This window comes from Myripristis murdjan, chromosome 7 (genome assembly GCF_902150065.1).
Source record: "Myripristis murdjan chromosome 7, fMyrMur1.1, whole genome shotgun sequence".
Taxonomy (NCBI): domain Eukaryota; kingdom Metazoa; phylum Chordata; class Actinopteri; order Holocentriformes; family Holocentridae; genus Myripristis; species Myripristis murdjan.
Genome location: NC_043986.1, coordinates 9,300,297 through 9,318,133, shown reverse-complemented (window position 1 = coordinate 9,318,133; position 17,837 = coordinate 9,300,297). Strand labels below are relative to the sequence as shown.

The window sequence follows — 17,837 nt, the reverse complement described above, 5'->3', positions numbered from 1 at the left end:
ACCCTTCAAAATCGTGTTAATTTTCAACATATTTCTGAGAGTGAGATATAAAAGTTGTTATACACCGTTAAAAGCATTTTTTTTTTCAACATTTCAGTGAATGTGTTTTGGGAGAAAACTGCAGTGTTTATAGTAGCACATCCTCAAGATGACTGTGAAAAAGTCGAACAAGATGTGCTGTTGTCCCGAACAACGTTCACAGATCCACTGAAAGTAACACATTGTTTTTAAAGAATGCAGTATCCTAATTGTGTACATATTACCATGGTATATAAGCCTAACAATATATGTAGTGTATGCTGTTTTATGAATTCTGTTTAATGATTATACATTTAAATAACTGGAAACTTTGACTGCAAAATGAGATATTTAAAAAATGTGACACCTACTTTAAAGCACATTATGGATGATTAACCAAGTTAAGAGTCATGTGAAGAGATAGATATGTGTTTATGGGTAGCTCATCTGTCTCATGGACTGATTTCAAGTACTTAAATCAAGTTTTTTTCCCAAAAAGGATGTATCACATATTGAAACATTTCAGTTTTTCTATTCAGAGTTTGGGAACAAATCTTTAATCTTTAATAGGCTAGACTCATTGTATCATATACGAAAGTTGTTTGTAAATTATATGTAGTAGTGTTGGGTGATAAAAGCTATATTCACAGAGCAACGTACCATGGCCTATAGTTCGGATTTGTATTTATTTATTATTTAATTTATTGCCCTGTCATTGTACAGTTGCCCACATTGGCACAAATCTAGGAATTTCCCTTAGCTCCTCTAAATGAGAGGCTAGGCCTGATCAGATTTGACTGATTTTCAAAAGAACTGATAAGAACATTAAAAAGTGTGAGATGAAAGAAATGATTTACTACGGCTAATTATAGTCAGTTTTATCAGTGAAACGCAGTACGCATGTCCTTGGCTCCCGGCCAGTAACGATTTCACTTTCAGCCTTTGCACCTTGAAAAGTTTTCTTCCCTTCCAGCCATCAGCTCCACCAGACATGTTTTCTCTGTCGCTACGGCAAACATTAAGGGTGAGTACAACAGCTTGTTTATTTACCTGTTTTACAGTTTTGCAAATGAAGCCATGTTAATGGAATTTCTTGAATTTAACTTGCATGAGGGCTCAAGCTGTAGCTGCATATTGGTCCAGCTGGACAGAACAGCAGCAGGTACAGGAGCTGTCGATTCTCCAGGTTGCCTGAGGATGATTACCAGTTGTTTTGTTATTGAATTATACATACAGGTTGCATATATCAGCGCTGAAAGATTTTTTTTCTCCCAGCTCCAACGGAGAATTGTAACTAAAGGGCTTATTTGCTGCAAACTAGGTCAGCTTGTCACCCCAGGTAACCTCAATGGAGTTGCCTAATCAGAAGATGGCTGTTATGTTCTTTTTTTTATTATTTTGATACAGGGTTTTCAATTTGTCAATACTGTTGCGTAAGTGTCTGTGTTTTTCAGATAACTGTGATTATCTCTGTGAACAGCCTGTTTGTCTGTGGGCAAATTCACACAAACAAGCACTTAAAAATGGAAAAAAGACTGCCACTGTGAATGACACCTAAAATATTTTCCTGCTGTTCAAGGAAAGTTGACAATATGGTTTATGCAAGAGATAATGCACTCACAGCTCAGAAACTCAAAAAAAAAAAAAAAAAAAAAAAAGGTGTCAGGAGAGTTGTTTGAACAGCTATTTTGCTGGAAAAGTAATCTATCTGCTGGGCCAAAGTAACAAATAGTTACATAACTTGTCATGCAGCTACAACCTGTCAAACACAACCCACCAGATAACTGAGTCACTCCCCGTCTGACCAGCCACTTTACACTTTTTCAAGTTTTTCCATAACTGCTCTGCCGAATAACGTTTTGGTTCTTCATTGCCTTTCATTTAATGGATTGTTTAGAACTTCAAAAGACATATTATTCTAACTCCCTTGTCTCCAAACCCCTGGTGCAAAGTATTATAATTTTGAGTGATGAAAGTGTTTTTGCACAGGCAGCCTCTTTATGAGGTTTTCAAAAGACACCAAAGGAGCAATCATGGACAACAACAACAAGAAACCCTCCAAAAAAAAAAGAAAAAAAAAAAAAAGAAAAGAAAACTTTTGTCTTGCACAGGCAGTTTATAGCACAATGGAGAGTTACATCAGATCCTGTGAGTTGGTATATGTTTATTCTTGAGTTGTTGTTTTTTTTTTTGTCATAAACTACATATGGCATTTAAATAGAGCGGTGTTAGAGAAGCAGAGCACAATGTTTAATCTCTCCAGAGGCTGTCCAAATTGGGATTAAATGTTAACCACAGCAACAGACACAGCAAGTAACTGCAATACTGGATGTGGTACTTTCACCCTGGTCAAACCCAAAGACTTTTTAAATCCAAAGAAGTAGACAACCATCAGTAGTTCACTCAACTTAGACGATTCTTGTTAGAAGTTTATTTCTTTGGAAATCCTCACATTTGTCATATTTCCTCCCCGCAGCCCCTTTTCCTCAGGGCTTCGGGATGTTTGGGCCGGGAGGGGCAACTCACAGCCGAGGCGTCCAGACGAGGCCTCAGCAGCGCCGGGGGCTGGACGGGACAGGAGAGCCTGGCCCAGGATGACCCCGAGATGTGGAGCCTCCTGCAGCAGGAGAAGGACAGGCAATGCAGAGGACTGGAGCTCATCGCATCAGAGGTGTGTGTGTGTGTGTGTGTGAGAGAGAGAGAGAGACGAAATCACATTTTTCATCAAGCATAACCATTTTTTCCTGATTTTTTATTGAGTTTTAAAACAAAACAATGGCCAAAACATGACTTTTCAAGTATTAATATAGTTACAATTCAAAATTAAAATGAACAAAACATACCCCCTTCAAAAACAAACAAACAAACAAACAAAGAAGCAGGCATATTGGAAAGCAGCTGGCGATATCAGGCTAAATAAATAAATAAGCAAGTACATCATAGTCCAGCCCTAAAATGATAATAACAAGCAAACAAATAAACAACAAATTAAGTCAGTAAGTGAGTAAGTAAGTAAATGTGTGAGTTTCCATGTTCTAATAAAAGTAGCATTGACCCTCACCCTCAAGTTCATTTCTGATTTTTTTTTTTTTGTGATGGATTGTTTTATAAAAACCCTGATAAAGGCCAAACGCAGAAACACACATTGTATTAACAAATCTTTGCTCTCAGCACTCCAGATCTTTCTTCAAGTTTTAATTTCCTCTTCTCCTGCTTTTCCTGCCCACTCTGTGCACCTTGTTAAAGTGTGGAGTTGTGCAAGAACAACATTTCAACCAGATGTGGCAGGACCGAGGCCTAAACAAGTCTCACAGCATACCCTCAGCACTCAGTCAGAGAGAGAGAGAGAGAAGGAAGACATTGGGGAAGAAAGCAGGAAATCATGAGCTAAACTGCGGTGGCAAAATAACAGAGAATCACTCGAGCTCGCTGTATCTCGGTGTCTCGAATCAAACAGTTTCCTTCAGAGAATTCCCCGTGATTTCTGCCGCATCTTCCCTCACAAGTCACTGATTTCATGTAAGTGGAAACTGTGGGGAGATGACGGCGGCTTTTCATTCCCTTATTTTTTTTCCAACAATTATGAAGCCGCGGCATTATCAGTCACGGTAACATCTGAAAGATTTTCACCTCCTTGTGCATGTGCTGTCAGACAGTTTCTGCTGCAGGTCGGCTCCCGATGGAAACTGTTTTTTTTTTTTTTTTTTTTTTTCCACTTCTTCTTCTTCTTCAGGAACACAGTCAAACGATCCCATTAGATTAGCTCATTGATTTACATCATTGATCTCTTCTTTTAAAGTTGAGACAGTGCAGCAGAGGGAGGGGTGATTGTAGGTGGGTGGAGGGGGGTGATACAGTGTTTTGAAATCTCATAGCAGAGAAAGAGAGAGAGAGAGAAGGAGAAATAGAGAGTTTTTTGTCTCACCGGGGAATAGTCGGAGTCCCACCGGAATGATTGAGGGATCCCTGAACACTGGCAGGTTCAGGATAATAACACAAGACAGAGAAAGGGGGTGATTGAGGAGGACAGGGAAACGACAGAGAGGGAGAGAGAGAGAGAGGCAGGGCAGAGTCAAGAGAGTGAGTAAAGGAAAGCAAAAAAAACAATAGAAAAAGGGAAATAACCGAGATTGAGAGAGAGATGGGAGAGAGGCAGTGACAGGAGAGGGAGTTAAGAAGAGGCAAAAAGAGAAGATAAGGAGAAGGAAGAGTGGGAGAAAAAAACAGAAAGGGATAGAGAGAGAGCGAGAGAGAGACAATGAGAGAGAAGATGATGCCTTTACATCATTTCCCTCTCTGCAGTCCACCCCCTCACCCACCCTCCCCCACCCGCCTCCCCCCCTCCTCTGACTCTCAAGTGTCTTTGGGAGGTTTGACACTGTATTGAACCCCACGGGAGCTCGCTATTAGACAGATTCCTCCGTATATGCACCCCTTATTTCCACCATAATGCCTCTAATAGCTTCTCAGCACACAAAGTTTTAAACCGTCTCTCCGGCGAGGCTTGTGAAAAACCTTCAGGAACGTTGTTTTTTTAAATCACGATTTACGTAACAGTTGTAAATCTACACGGGGCTGACCAATTACCCTAACCCTAATTTGCCATTTTCTATCAGGTTTCACCACAGTGGTGCGTGGTATGTGGGACACTAATTTAGTCATGGTGACATCTGTCTGCCTGTGTCTCTAACTCGATAACAATTTCACAATGTCGTACTGTACTTACACCACGGTTTTCCCCCCACAGAGCAGAAGATCTGATTAGATTTTGGAGCACCTTGCTGCATAAATTTACATATTAACAAGTAAAAACGGATTTTCTCGGAACTACAGCTCCCTACACAACTCATATTAAAACCGCTCATGTGTTATGTGGAGATAAATGTGTTGACATTGAATTATTTGCTAATTATCGCATTGATTAGCTTTATTAATGAGCTCATTATCACAACCGGCTATGTTTAATACATTATGGCAATTATGTCGGCACATTAGGCAGCTAAAATGCTTTTTGCTGTTTTTGTAATTGTGTTTTCTAATAGAAATGGTTGTAATTAGGCCGAATACTTCCATCACTCTGGTTTAATGTAACTCAGGTTGGGATTGTGTTTGTGCAGTGGAGTCAGGTCTTGCTAGAAAACAGCAGGGGTGTTCAACCTCGCCTGGGTAAATACACGGTTATATTTGGATGATGACAGCATTCTGATTGTGGTGACAGCATGTAACATGATAAAAAATGTATATGGCTCTGGATCCTGACACTGTGCTTGTTTGTCCTGTCAGAACTTCTGCAGCCGTGCGGCTCTGGAGGCACAAGGCTCCTGCCTGAACAACAAGTACTCTGAAGGATATCCTGGACAAAGGTAACCCTGCAGACGATAATGATGAGATGCTGATGCTGGAGTGCGGGGTGTTGGGGGGGTGCAAAACTGTCACAGTCCCTTTGGATAATTTGCATTATGGTTGTGTTGGGTGCTAAGTTTATAGTTGGCACCCTAAAGATACCAACAGCATGTGTAATGCGGTGATGTAGGTCTGCCACACTGATGCTCAGTACAAAGACACTGTGAGCTTTGTGCTGGTCAGTGTTGCAGAGCATTATTTTGAGTTTGCAGGGCATCAGCTCATGAATTCATTACATTATTTAGTTCAATTCCAGTTTGTAAGCCAGTTTGAGTCAATGGTCAGTGGCTTGATTCTGTATTTTTAACCAAAGTTTGTACATTGTATCTATTGATTTAACAGCTGCATTAATGTAAGTCGATTCTTTTACTTCTCAAACATGAGAAAAAAAACAACACTAAACATAATTTAGTCTAAAAAATATTGACAAACAAGTCTTCTGTTAGATCATCACAACCTTGGGTTTTTATTCTTTATTTTTTAGAATTGTGAATGAATCGATTCAAAGCATTTCATATCGATTCAGGACGATGTCAGAGTGATTCACTCTGTATATTTCTTTCAGCAGATCAATGCAGTTGAATCTGCAGAATTTACAATCGATGCATCAGAGCAGTGAGTGAACACGTTACACTCCGACCATCATGTTTCAGTGGGTTAGACTGAAATGCAGAGGCGTGGCAGTGGGCAGCGCTGACATATACAATATGTACATTATGTACCACTGCACTATCCCTGTGATCTTAGGAAGGTAATAGGTGGGAATAGCTGACGGTGGAAAAAAGAGCCAGTGGAGGTTGTAAAATTTCGGGACACAATGAACTCAATACAGTTGTGAAATCTGTGGTGTGTTAGGATCAAGAGATCAAGGCCATTTCAGATGATAAACCGTGGCAATTTTGCATTTTTCTCTTTGTAACTCAATTTTAATCAAGTGCAACTACATTAAGAACTGATTTTTTTTTTCTGACACATGCATGTTTCTTATCAGGAATCAAGAAAATCTTATCTTTGACTGATATCCACCCACTCTAATTTTTTTTTATAGTGCCGGTGATTAATGATTGTGAAAGTGATTGCAAAACTTTTGAAAGATTTTCACAAGCTCAAGGTAGAAATGGGCTTGTTTCTGGAAGGTTGCCAGTTCAGATCCCTGGGCCAGCTGGGAATATGGGTGGGTGGAGGAAGTGAAAGAGTAACAGTGTCCTCTTGCTCGACAACCCCTGCTGAGGTGCTTTTGGGCAAGACAATGAACCACCAACCTTCTCAGTGGCCAACAAAGGAGAACTGTGGTTGTACTGGAAAGCTCTAAGGTGGAAAATCAGTGAATGTGAGGCAAGGGTGCTGCTGGAATGTGTTTCTTGAACAAGTAAAGGCACAAAAGACAGGGAATAAATTTATTTTAAACCATGAAAATGATCAAACTGGTCGTATGCAGCTTTCGCCTGAGAATATGGGCGTACAGTATCAGCTTTTTCACAGTTCACTTACACGTTGTTAGGTGTTTATTGTGTGTTTCTCCTCTTATTTCCCAGGTACTACGGAGGTGCAGAGGTGGTGGACCAGATTGAGCTGCTGTGTCAGAAGCGAGCGCTTCACGCCTTCAATCTGGATCCAGATCTGTGGGGCGTCAACGTCCAGCCCTACTCGGGATCCCCCGCCAACTTTGCGGCCTACACCTCCGTCCTGCAGCCTCATGACCGCATCATGGGCCTGGACCTGCCCGACGGAGGACAGTGAGTGTGTCTCTGCTTGCTGACCCTTTAAGCCGGAGATGCTGAACTATAGATCTTGACTCTTGTGGTGGCTTGCCTTCATCACAACTTAAATAAAAACATCACTCTAAATGACCCAAGAACGTTAAAAAAAAAATCTGTAAGTGAAATAAATTAACAGAAAATGTCATGACAACTGGATGTGAAGGAGCTCAGAGAAAAACCCGAATCCATCAGTTGAAGGGAATAAACATAATTTAGCTGCTATTTCCTTACTACACAGTTTGAAAGTCAGCTCTGGCTTAGGACATTTCAGTTGTGAAATTCAAAATAGACATTAGCTGGTGTTTCTGAAATGTATGAAAATACATGAAAACTGTGTCAGAACTTGTTTATGATTTTTTATTAAATGATTTAGAAAGTCTATACAACTTAATTAACAACATTATTTTAAACCATTTATAAACTGTTATTGTAAAGTGGTAACAAACTCTCACTTTCCTTTTTTTCATTCAAGTCAAATCTATGCATTATTACAAAATCGGTTAAACATATTTTACGTTTCATGCAATGAAGGGAATTCATTGCATGACAGGTTTTACTGCATTTCAACCCATTTAGAGCATATTTTATTCCATTTTGAAAAGGCATTACTTTATCTCCCAGTCCTTACATTAGTAATCATAATAGTTACTATGGTTTGTGTGTCACTGCAGTCACTGAACTGACAAAACACCAGGAAATTCTGCTGTTAACTATTAATAAGCTGACCAGGTGAAAGTAAGTACGAGTGATTGGCACTTACTCATAAAGAGGAGCTGCAGATGAAAGGAAGGAGGCCAGCCGAAGAAGATTATAAGCACTAAGAAATCATTTTCATGGAAATGTCTTTGCTTTTTGCTTTTTTTACTGTAACAGCAGCAATCTCACAGGTCGAGAGTTAGAAATAAACTCAACAGTGCTGCAAGTAAAATGAACGTGCCCTAGCCTGCTGATCCCCCAAGCTGCAACCTCCATTATGATCTATGTTGTACATATTTTTTCATAAATATTTGCTCCTACTTTACATTTCAGCCTAACCCACGGTTATATGACAGATACCAAGAGAATCTCCGCCACCTCCATCTACTTTGAATCGATGCCCTACAAACTGAATGTGAGTAATTTCAGTTTTATCATTCTCTGGCAAACAGGGATAAAGGTTCAAACCCATGAAGGAACCAGAAGAAGTTAGGAGGGCTGTGCTTCTGAAAAACAAACAAAATAAATAAATACATAAAATTTTAAAAAGTGATGGAGTGCACCTTTGGTATTTTGTCTGACCTCTACTGGTGCTTGGTGTACTCAAAAAATTATGAAGGGATTGATGTATTAAAAAAAAAATATGAAGGTCAAGGCTTTCACATATGGTATACAGTTAAGAAGACTTTATTCCATTAGGACTTTGGCACTTTGTGCAAGCAAAGCCTTCATCAGGGTGTTTTTTTGTTTGTTTTTTTTTGTTTTTTTAAACGTGGCCTGTTTTTTTACCCCCTCTATATTTCCATTTCAGTTTCTGAGGTTTTTCTCCTTTTGGTTTGAGTTGACTGTTACGGTTAATCTTCCTTCCATCTCTGTCTTCCCGTATCGTCTCACAGCCTGAGACCGGTCTGATAGATTATGACCAGATGGAGAAGAACGCCCGTCTCTTCAGACCCAAAGTCATCATCGCTGGAACCAGCGCCTACGCTCGCCTCATCGACTACGCTCGCATGAAGAAGGTACTGCTTACGGCACGACAAACTGTGTGTCTCTCATTCTGTATTCAGTAATAATAATGACAAACTTTTTATATAGCACCAATCTAAAACCAGACAGTGTTTTAGACCAAGGCATAAAAGCAAGAATAGCAAAATGCACGGGGGAATAAAATAGGAAATACAAACAAGAGAAAATAGGTTAGAAGAAGAATAAATAAATATGCAAAATAAAATGAGATTTAAAAAACATGAGAAACAACAGACGATTTCAAGTGGGAAAGATGAAAAAAAAATAGTAACATAAAAGCAAGTCTATAATAGTGTGTTTTAAGAAGTTATTTACTCTTTTCTATTCTTTCCTGTTTTACTCTTTATTTTGAGGATACAGACATTTATTTATACCACTTCAACCATTCGTGTTTCAGCTGTGCGTGGAGCTGAATGCCTACCTACTGGCAGACATGGCTCATGTCAGCGGCCTGGTGGCAGCAGGAGCGATTCCCTCTCCCTTCCAGTACGCCGACCTGGTCACCTCCACCACACACAAGTCCTTACGTGGAGCCAGGTGAGGGCCTCGGTGTTTGGTTTGTCTTTAGCCCACATTTAAAAACAGAGATGGAGGGAGCAAATCTAATGTCTAACAGCAACTGGCTCCACAATTGTGGTGCAGCGACTGCAAAGGCTCTGTCACCTGTTGTCCCACCTGACCTGCAGAGAAATGGATCAATCAAAGGTAGCACCCAGGTTTCTTTCGTGTCACATACGGGGTGAGGTGGCATATTTTATTGGGTAAATGGCCTCTGGATTTAGGGGGACCAAAGATAATTACCTCAGGTTTGTTGCTGTTTAAATGAAGGAAATTATTTGCCATTCATCCTTTAATGGCCTCAAGACAGTCCAGGAGAGTCTGGTGGGAATCCCTATATTGTAGCGGGAGGTACAGCTGTGAATCATCACTGTAAAAGTGACAGGATATGTTATACTTTTCTGATAATGTCAGCAAGAGGTGCCATATACAGAAGGAAAAGTCATGGCCCCAGGATAGATCCCTGGGGGACCCCAGAGGTGACTGGAGCAGATGAGGAGGAAAACTGCCCTACAGCCATTGAAAAAGTCCTATCTTTAAGAGAGGATTTAAACCAATTCAGTGCTGCACCCTTAATACCAGCCCACCATTCAAGACTTGTCAACAGGATGTCATGATCCACAGTGTCAAAGGCGGCACTAAGATCTAGTAATTCTAGGATGATGTTTTCTCCAGAGTCCACAGCAAGTAACAGGTCATCTGTCACCTTTGACAGAGCTGTTTCTGTTCTGTGGAGGGCTTTGAACCCTGACAGGACAATTTTCTCCATTATTTTTGAAACAAATGGTAAATTGGTTATGGTTTTGTAAGCAGAGACTGGATGTTTAAAACATACAGGGACAATGCCAGTGGCTAAGCTGGAATTAATAATAACTTGAATGCGAGGGCAAGTTACATCAAAAGTTTCTTTTTGATATGGGAGGGTGCAACATCATCATTTTTGAATAAACTCACCACCGCCCCGGTGGTGAGTTTTCAAGCCTGTTCATATGCGTGACTATGTTCCTAAACACAGACAAAGGAACTATGATCCTAAACACAGACAAAGGAACCAATTGAAATTAAATGTAGCAGGGGCCCTAAAGCAGTGGGGTCAGGTGTCAGAGAGATGGAATGAACAGTGATCTGATGTTTTCATTTTTAACAATAACAAATGTCAAAAACTTCTCACAGATGTCTGTGGATGCTTCAATACTATGAGAGAATTTATAGTGCTGAACAGAATTTTTGGTCTGCGAGAATGTTTATTGATTATTTCAGAGCAATATTTAGCTCTGGCTTTTTTGGCTGCTGATTGGAAAACAGCCAGGTAGTTTCTAAATATTTCAAAGGAAACCAAGAGGTGATCTTTTTTCTATTTCCACTCTGCCCTCCGACAGGCCTGCCTAAGAGAACGGGTTGAATCATCTAGCCACTGATGGGATTTATGTTTGGGATGCCTGTGTTTGAGAGGAGCTACCTCGTCCAAGATAGATGAGCAGGAGGAATGGAAAAGGGAAATTAATTTTCATCTGGGTTCGAAATCTCAGCAGCTGAAGAAATATAGGTTGTGATGGCATTTCTTTGAAAGGCTTCAGCAAATTGATTTGCAGTGAGAGAATTTACATAATGGCAATAGTACCCAGGAGTTTTGGCAGTACACAGTGGTGCTGAACACAGTAGGCAGGTGATTGGAAAAGCATGCATCCTCAATGTTGAAATTTTCAGTAGAAAACCCATAAGACATAATAAGGTAAAGGGTATGCCCTAGTAGGTGGGTGGCCAGAGAATCAAGGAAATGTATGGAATCGTTTATCATGCGTTTACTTGGACAACATATGCAAGTCTTTCTCTGGGTGAGGAGGCCTGTACACCAAGACACAGACCAGAAAATCAGTCATAGATTCTACTTTTTTTTTCTTTTGGACTTTTGGAAAGTGTCTGCAATTTAAACTGATTTCTCTAGACCATCGCTGTCCCGCCCACTCTGCCAACACACATTGGGTGCTAATGAAGACACAGTTCACCAAAGGCGTCTTAGTCACCAGCCAGAGGAGCGAATGGTCAGTCTATGGGGGTGAAATAGCTGCATTTTTGTGTCCAATGTTTTCTAAAAAAAAAAAAAAAAAAAAATGACTCAAGAGTACACTTTCAACACAGAATGCTTTTTGGATTGTATATCTGTGAAATGCATACTTGTCCTATTACATATGTTGACACAAATCTATACATGTTTAATGTATTTATGTTTATAATGTGACATGAAATGATGTGATATGGACTGGCAAGACCTGATGAGATTGAAATGATGTTCTGTGATCAAAGGCAGAAAGTAACTGAGTGCATTTGTTCAACTACTGCTCTTATGTTTTGAGGAGGCAACTGGCTCCTTACTTCAGTATTTCCACTTAGAGTGACTTTATACTTTCACAGCACTACATTTATCTAACATCTGTAGTTACTAGTTAGTTTGCAGAATAAGATTTTCCTTGCAAAACATCTAATGTGATGCATTGTTAGGGTGTAAATTAGCCAACAGGATATGGAGCTGTTAGGATACAAGATTAAAATACTTGAAATAATTTAACTTGTTGAAAGGAACCATTCTTTTACTTCTCATACTGAAGTACTGCTAATACTTATGTACTTTTACTTAGTAATTTAAGCAACATTTTCAATGTAGGACTTTTAATTTTGATGTCTAGTGGAACTTGTGGAGCTCCCAGGGATAATCAGCAAAATGAAGAACCATTTAAATTCACTTCTAACATCATGTAACAGCACATTACAGTTCAAGTCCTCATTGGTTTACGTATCTGTTGTCCACACTGCAGGGCAGGTCTGATCTTCTACCGGAAAGGTGTTCGGTCTGTGGATAAGAAAGGTCGGGAAGTGACCTACGACCTCCAGGACAGGGTCAACTTTGCCGTGTTCCCGTCGCTGCAGGGAGGACCTCACAACCACGCCATAGCCGGGGTGGCCGTCGCCCTCAGACAGGTTTTCACGGCTATTTCATTTACCGTCTGTGCATCTGAGACCGAAATCAGGGCACTAGATTTATTACTCTCAATGACAAAATCAAATCGAGACAGGAGAGAAAATTCCATGTTCCATGAATGTTGGGAATGGATTTTCATGAGCTCCTGTCTGAAAAACACACAAGAAAAGCTGGAACATTCCTTTGCCAAGGCCACACATTTCCCATTTTTTTGCTATTGTATGTTCCTTGCCAACTTTCTCTTGCACAGTAACATTTTTGTCTCTGCAGGCCTCCACTCCCATGTTCAAAGAGTACATTGCTCAAGTGCTGCTGAATGCCAAGGCCATGGCTGATGCCCTGCTGAAAAAAGGCTTCACCCTGGTGTCAGGTACAGCTGCAGATAAACCGTGGTTTTATGTAAGAGGATGCACTTTTTCAGGTTTCTGCAGGATTTTAGGCTGTCAGACACACAGCTGTCACTCATTCCTGCTGTGAGATGACAATTTGCCTTCTCTTTTGTTTTCTTTATCACATCGCTGCAGTAGTGTATGAGCCTCTCAGGTGTTATAGGCTTGTCTCAGTTGACACATGACATAAGAGGAATCAACACGCAGCAGTATTTTATCCGTTGAACTGTCAACATTTGTCATTTATGGGACATAATGAAAAAAACCAAACAAATGAAACAAAATAAACACAAGTACACAGCAAATCAGCGAGAAAAATAAATACATCTTTTCCTCTAAACGTGTCTTTCTTCACTCAGGGGACAATATGAGGAGGAGTGACAGGGCGCAGCTGACATTAGCTTTGCTAGCATGTGGTGCCTCCTTGCTTCTTCTTGTTTTAGTGGAAAGTAAAAGGAATTAGAGGCTTTTCTCCCACTCATCCCTTATTACTATAGCAGCAAGCAAAAAGTATGGAATAGAATAGAATAGAATAGAATAGAATAGAATAGAATAGAATAGAATGAAGTGACTGGAACTGAACAAAACTGAACTGAATTGAATTCAGCTGACCTGAATTGACCTGAAGTGACCTGAATCAGATTGAATTGAATTGGATTGAATTGAATCGAATCAAACTGAACTATACTGAACTGAACTGAACTGAGCTGAAATGAATCAAATCAAATCAAATCAAATTGAATCAAAACGTATAGAATAGAATAGAATAGAATAGAATAGAATAAAATGACTGGAACTGAACAAAACTGAACTGAATTGACCTAAATTGACCTGAACCGAACTTTACTGAACTTAACTGAATCAAATCAAATCAAATCAAACTGAATCAAACTGAACTAAACGGAACAGAACAGAACTGAACTGAATTCAATTGACCTGAGTTGACCTGAAGTGACCTGAATCAAATTGAATTGAATTGAATTGAATCAAATCAAACTGAACTATACTGAATTGATTTGAAGTGAACTGAGCTGAAATGAATCAAATCAAATCAAATCAAATTGAATCAAAACGTATTGAACCAAATCGAAATGAATTAAATTGAACTAAACTGACCTGACCTGAATTGACATGAACTGAATTCAACTGAACTGAATTGACCTGAATTGACCTATATTGACCTGAACTGAAATAAATTAAACTGAACTAAATTGAACTGAACTGACCTGACCTGAACTGAATCACTGTACCGCAAACCTCCCTCCTCCTCCTCCTCCCAGGTGGAACAGACAACCACCTGGTCCTGGTTGACCTTCGACCTCGCGGGATGGACGGCGCCCGGGCCGAGAGGGTTCTGGAGCTGGTGTCCATCACGGCCAACAAGAACACCTGCCCCGGGGACAAGAGCGCCCTCACACCCGGAGGACTCAGGCTGGGTAAACCCAAACATCGTCTGTGGCTCTAAATGTAATTTTTAGTGTGGAACTTCACAAAGGAAGGAAGTGCAGGCCACATCTGTGAGCCAGTCAATCTGCCTGACTGCCTGTCTGTGTGATACTGGTGCCTTTCTTCTCTCTCTCTCTCTCTCTCTCTCTCTCTCTCTCTCTCTCTCTCTCTCTCTCTCTCTCTCTCTTCCTCTCCCTCTCTCTCTCTCTATCTCACTCTGTCATTCTGTCTGTCTGTCTCTGTGATGTTGCTCCCTTTCCTCTGTCTGTCTCTGTCACTCTGCCTGTCACTCAGTCTCTGTTACATAACAATGTCAGCCTCTTTTTCATGTTTAATGACACTGATTGCCTTTTTTTCCCCTCTCGTCATATACCGCTTCGATTTTCTTATCTCTCTTCCGCTGTTCTACCTGCTTACAGGAGCTCCTGCTCTAACTTCCAGGCAGTTCAAAGAGGCAGACTTTCGGAAAGTTGTGGATTTTATTGATGAAGGGATCAACATCGCACTGGATGTGAAGAAGAAGACTGGTGAGAAAACTTTTTTAGTGTGTGTGTGTGTGTGTATTGTGGAAGCATCCAATTGTGCTATGGCAGTTAGTTGACTCTTTTTAGAAAGACTTAGAATAGTGTGTCTCAGTGGGTCTTCATGTGTTATGACCAAGAAGAAAAACTATTGATTATGTACTGTAACTTGACAAAAATAGATGTGTATCAAAGGCAAAATCACATTTAGTATAGATGTTTTTTTTTTTTTTTTTTTTTTTTTTTTTTTTTGCACAATATGAACAAATAATCTCTATCTAAACAGGGGCTCCTAAGATCTTGACACCGAGGCTCTTTTATTCCCATCATTCTCATTTATGACTGACTGACTGACTGACTGACTTCTGTTATATCATTATTTTTAATAATTAAAAAGCAATAGATCTTTTAGCTTAATGCTGTTGTTGTTTTTAGAAATAGAATATAGGCTATGCATTATTTTACTTGCATTAACCAACAGATTTTAATGCATGCAACAGCAGCGCCACAGGATAGATTCACAGTGTAAAAGCCATTGAAGGACACCTTGCCAGAGTAGATTTATATAAAAAATAAATAAATAAATAAAACTCCAACTCATGCTGCTTTGCTCCCTGTGTTTCCTGCAGGCAACCTGGCCAGCTTCAAGTCCTTCCTCCTGCAGGACCCGGAGACAGTGTCGCGCATCGCAGACCTCCGCCAGCGGGTGGAGCTGTTCGCCAGGCCCTTCCCCATGCCCGGGTTCACTGACCACTGACAGCACCGTGCTCATAGAAGTAGAACAGATAGAAAGGGAATTGTCCGGTCATGTAATGTAAGCATCCTCTTAGAGCACCTGAAATGGCTGCCGTGGGAGTTTGATAATGTTGTCATGGAAACAAACACAGTGTTAAGTTCATTCAAGCGGCCCCTGCAGTATTCAGTGAAACCTCGGCTTTCTGTACTTGCCGTGCTCTCTTCTGGTAACCAAATATGCTGATTTCTTCCCAGCAGGAAACCCCGTTCTATCTGTTCCAGTTCTGCACCACGTCGGCCCCTTTATTCTCTCCTGAGTGACTGAATTTCACACAAACGCAGCGACAGTGAACCGCGTGTAGCGATTGATTGAAGTACAAACTGACTGATAATGTGATAACTCGTCAAAATGTCTTGAACCTGCCGCTCTAAAAACTTCATTCAAGCCTGTTAAAAACTCACAGATAATGTAACCGGATCTTATTATTACATCAACAGCCAATTTTTACTTCTTGAGGACTCTAGCATTTTTAACTGATGATGTAATAATACTGACTAATAATGTAATAACCTGAGATTCACTCTTACAAGATAATACATTACTACACAGTATTATTGTTACATCATTGGTTAATATTTGACACATTTGCTTACAATGTAATAATTGATTGTTGTTGTTACAGTATCATGCAAACTGTGACATTAACAAGTTTGTGCAGCGTTTTCAATTCATTTAATGGGACATTTTGTTACATTTTTTTTACAATTGTTACATTGTCCAGCAGTTATTACATCACCGGTTGCTACACCGTGTCCTCTCCTAACTTTCCTAACAGGGTAGTTGTCTCATGCTCTGAGCCAAGAGGGACCTAAAGTGCTTCAGTTATGTGGCTTTTTTTTTTTATTTGCTAAGCCATCTGCCAGGCCCTTAATGTCAGCCTTTGTTCCAGACTCTGGGAAACTCACAGTGGCTCTGTTGGAAATTCAGCACACATTCAGTTTACACTCGCATAACCATTAACCGAGAGGGGAAGCGATGAAACAGTGCCAAATTTCAGAACAAAGATTTTTTTTTAATGCCTTTTTCTTGCATAATTCACCTTTTGTACATTGATTTGTGTTATTGATTTGATATGCAATCATTCAGCATTTGTGAATAAATAGATCTTTAAAAAATACCATCACATTAAATAACAAAAATAAAATAATAACTGCTTATAGGTTTGTTTGTATTTTTTCTGGTTTAATATACTTTTTCAAGCCCTTTTATGTGACTTGCATTGCTCCCACTGCCCCATAAACTCCTGCTTGTGTACAATGGATGTATACAGATATGCAGATGCTTATGTTTACAATACAGTAGGAGGGAGAGGGCTGTTATGAGTCCATAAACATTAAGTGGTGTTAAGCTGCTGGCATTTCCTCTAGCAATTTCCTCTCGCTGTGAACTTTTGGGATCGGTCCGGGGAGGGGAAAAAAAAAAGAAGAAGTCGGTCTCTAGACGATTATAGCAAAACAAAAGGAAGATAGCTGGAGCCTGAGCTTCACTATCACCATTTACAGGGAGCACAGAAGCAACCGCAGCCATTAAAAAGAAGTGCACATGTATTTTCAGCGTCCAGCAGAAACATTATATGTCCAGTTTTATACTTGAAATTGTTTTAAACAGCTGTCACCGTCTCCATGTGAGGAAAATGTTGCATGACCCTGGTTTTTTTTTTTTTTTCCCTGCTAACAGGCTGATTTTTTCTTCTTTCAATGAGCCATTTTAGTGAATAAAATGGTTGTGTTTGTCCCTGGCAGTGTCCAGATTTCTCTATTGCAAGCAAACATGACAACTCAAATAAACAGCAGGGTGAGGTGAGCGGCAGCACTGTCACGCACATTTCAGCCATTTTGCAGCAGCTCCTGCGTGATATTTTAGTTCATGGTATCTTTCTGCTCATTATGTTACCCTGCCAGCTTAAATTGCTAATAACTGCATGGACAGGCACTTCATTTTGTACAGAATATGAGAATATGCATATTGCCATGAGTTATATAACTGGAATAACGCTGCAGAAGTCCTTCACTGTCCCCACAAAACCTTCAGAACTTGGATATATATTTTTATTTATTTTCGTTTGAGACGCTTCCTCTCCCAGATTGCTGCTCTCAGATCTTAACTCTCATCCAGATAAAAGAGTCGCCCGCTCCTTCTTTCACTGTGGTGTGGAGTTGTGAGCCCTGTTGTTATTTTATTTTGATGTATTTGTTTCTAATTCTAACAGAGAAGTTCCTCCGAGACCACAAACTGCTTCTTAAAGCC

At 40.1% G+C, this 17,837-nt stretch overlaps 1 protein-coding gene across 1 annotated transcript; it reads left to right on the top strand.

The window, feature by feature from the left end:
* Window positions 1-679: 679 nt before the first annotated feature.
* Window positions 680-16,860, top strand: LOC115362440 (serine hydroxymethyltransferase, mitochondrial-like). Its single transcript, XM_030056364.1, has 13 exons — window positions 680-699; window positions 940-1,042; window positions 2,495-2,689; window positions 5,302-5,381; window positions 6,957-7,157; window positions 8,211-8,292; window positions 8,774-8,896; window positions 9,301-9,440; window positions 12,275-12,437; window positions 12,709-12,808; window positions 14,108-14,263; window positions 14,693-14,800; window positions 15,424-16,860. The coding sequence occupies exons 1-13, from the start codon at window positions 680-682 to the stop codon at window positions 15,549-15,551; spliced, it is 1,599 nt and encodes a 532-aa protein (XP_029912224.1). The 3' UTR covers window positions 15,552-16,860.
* The last annotated feature ends 977 nt before the right edge of the window (window positions 16,861-17,837 follow it).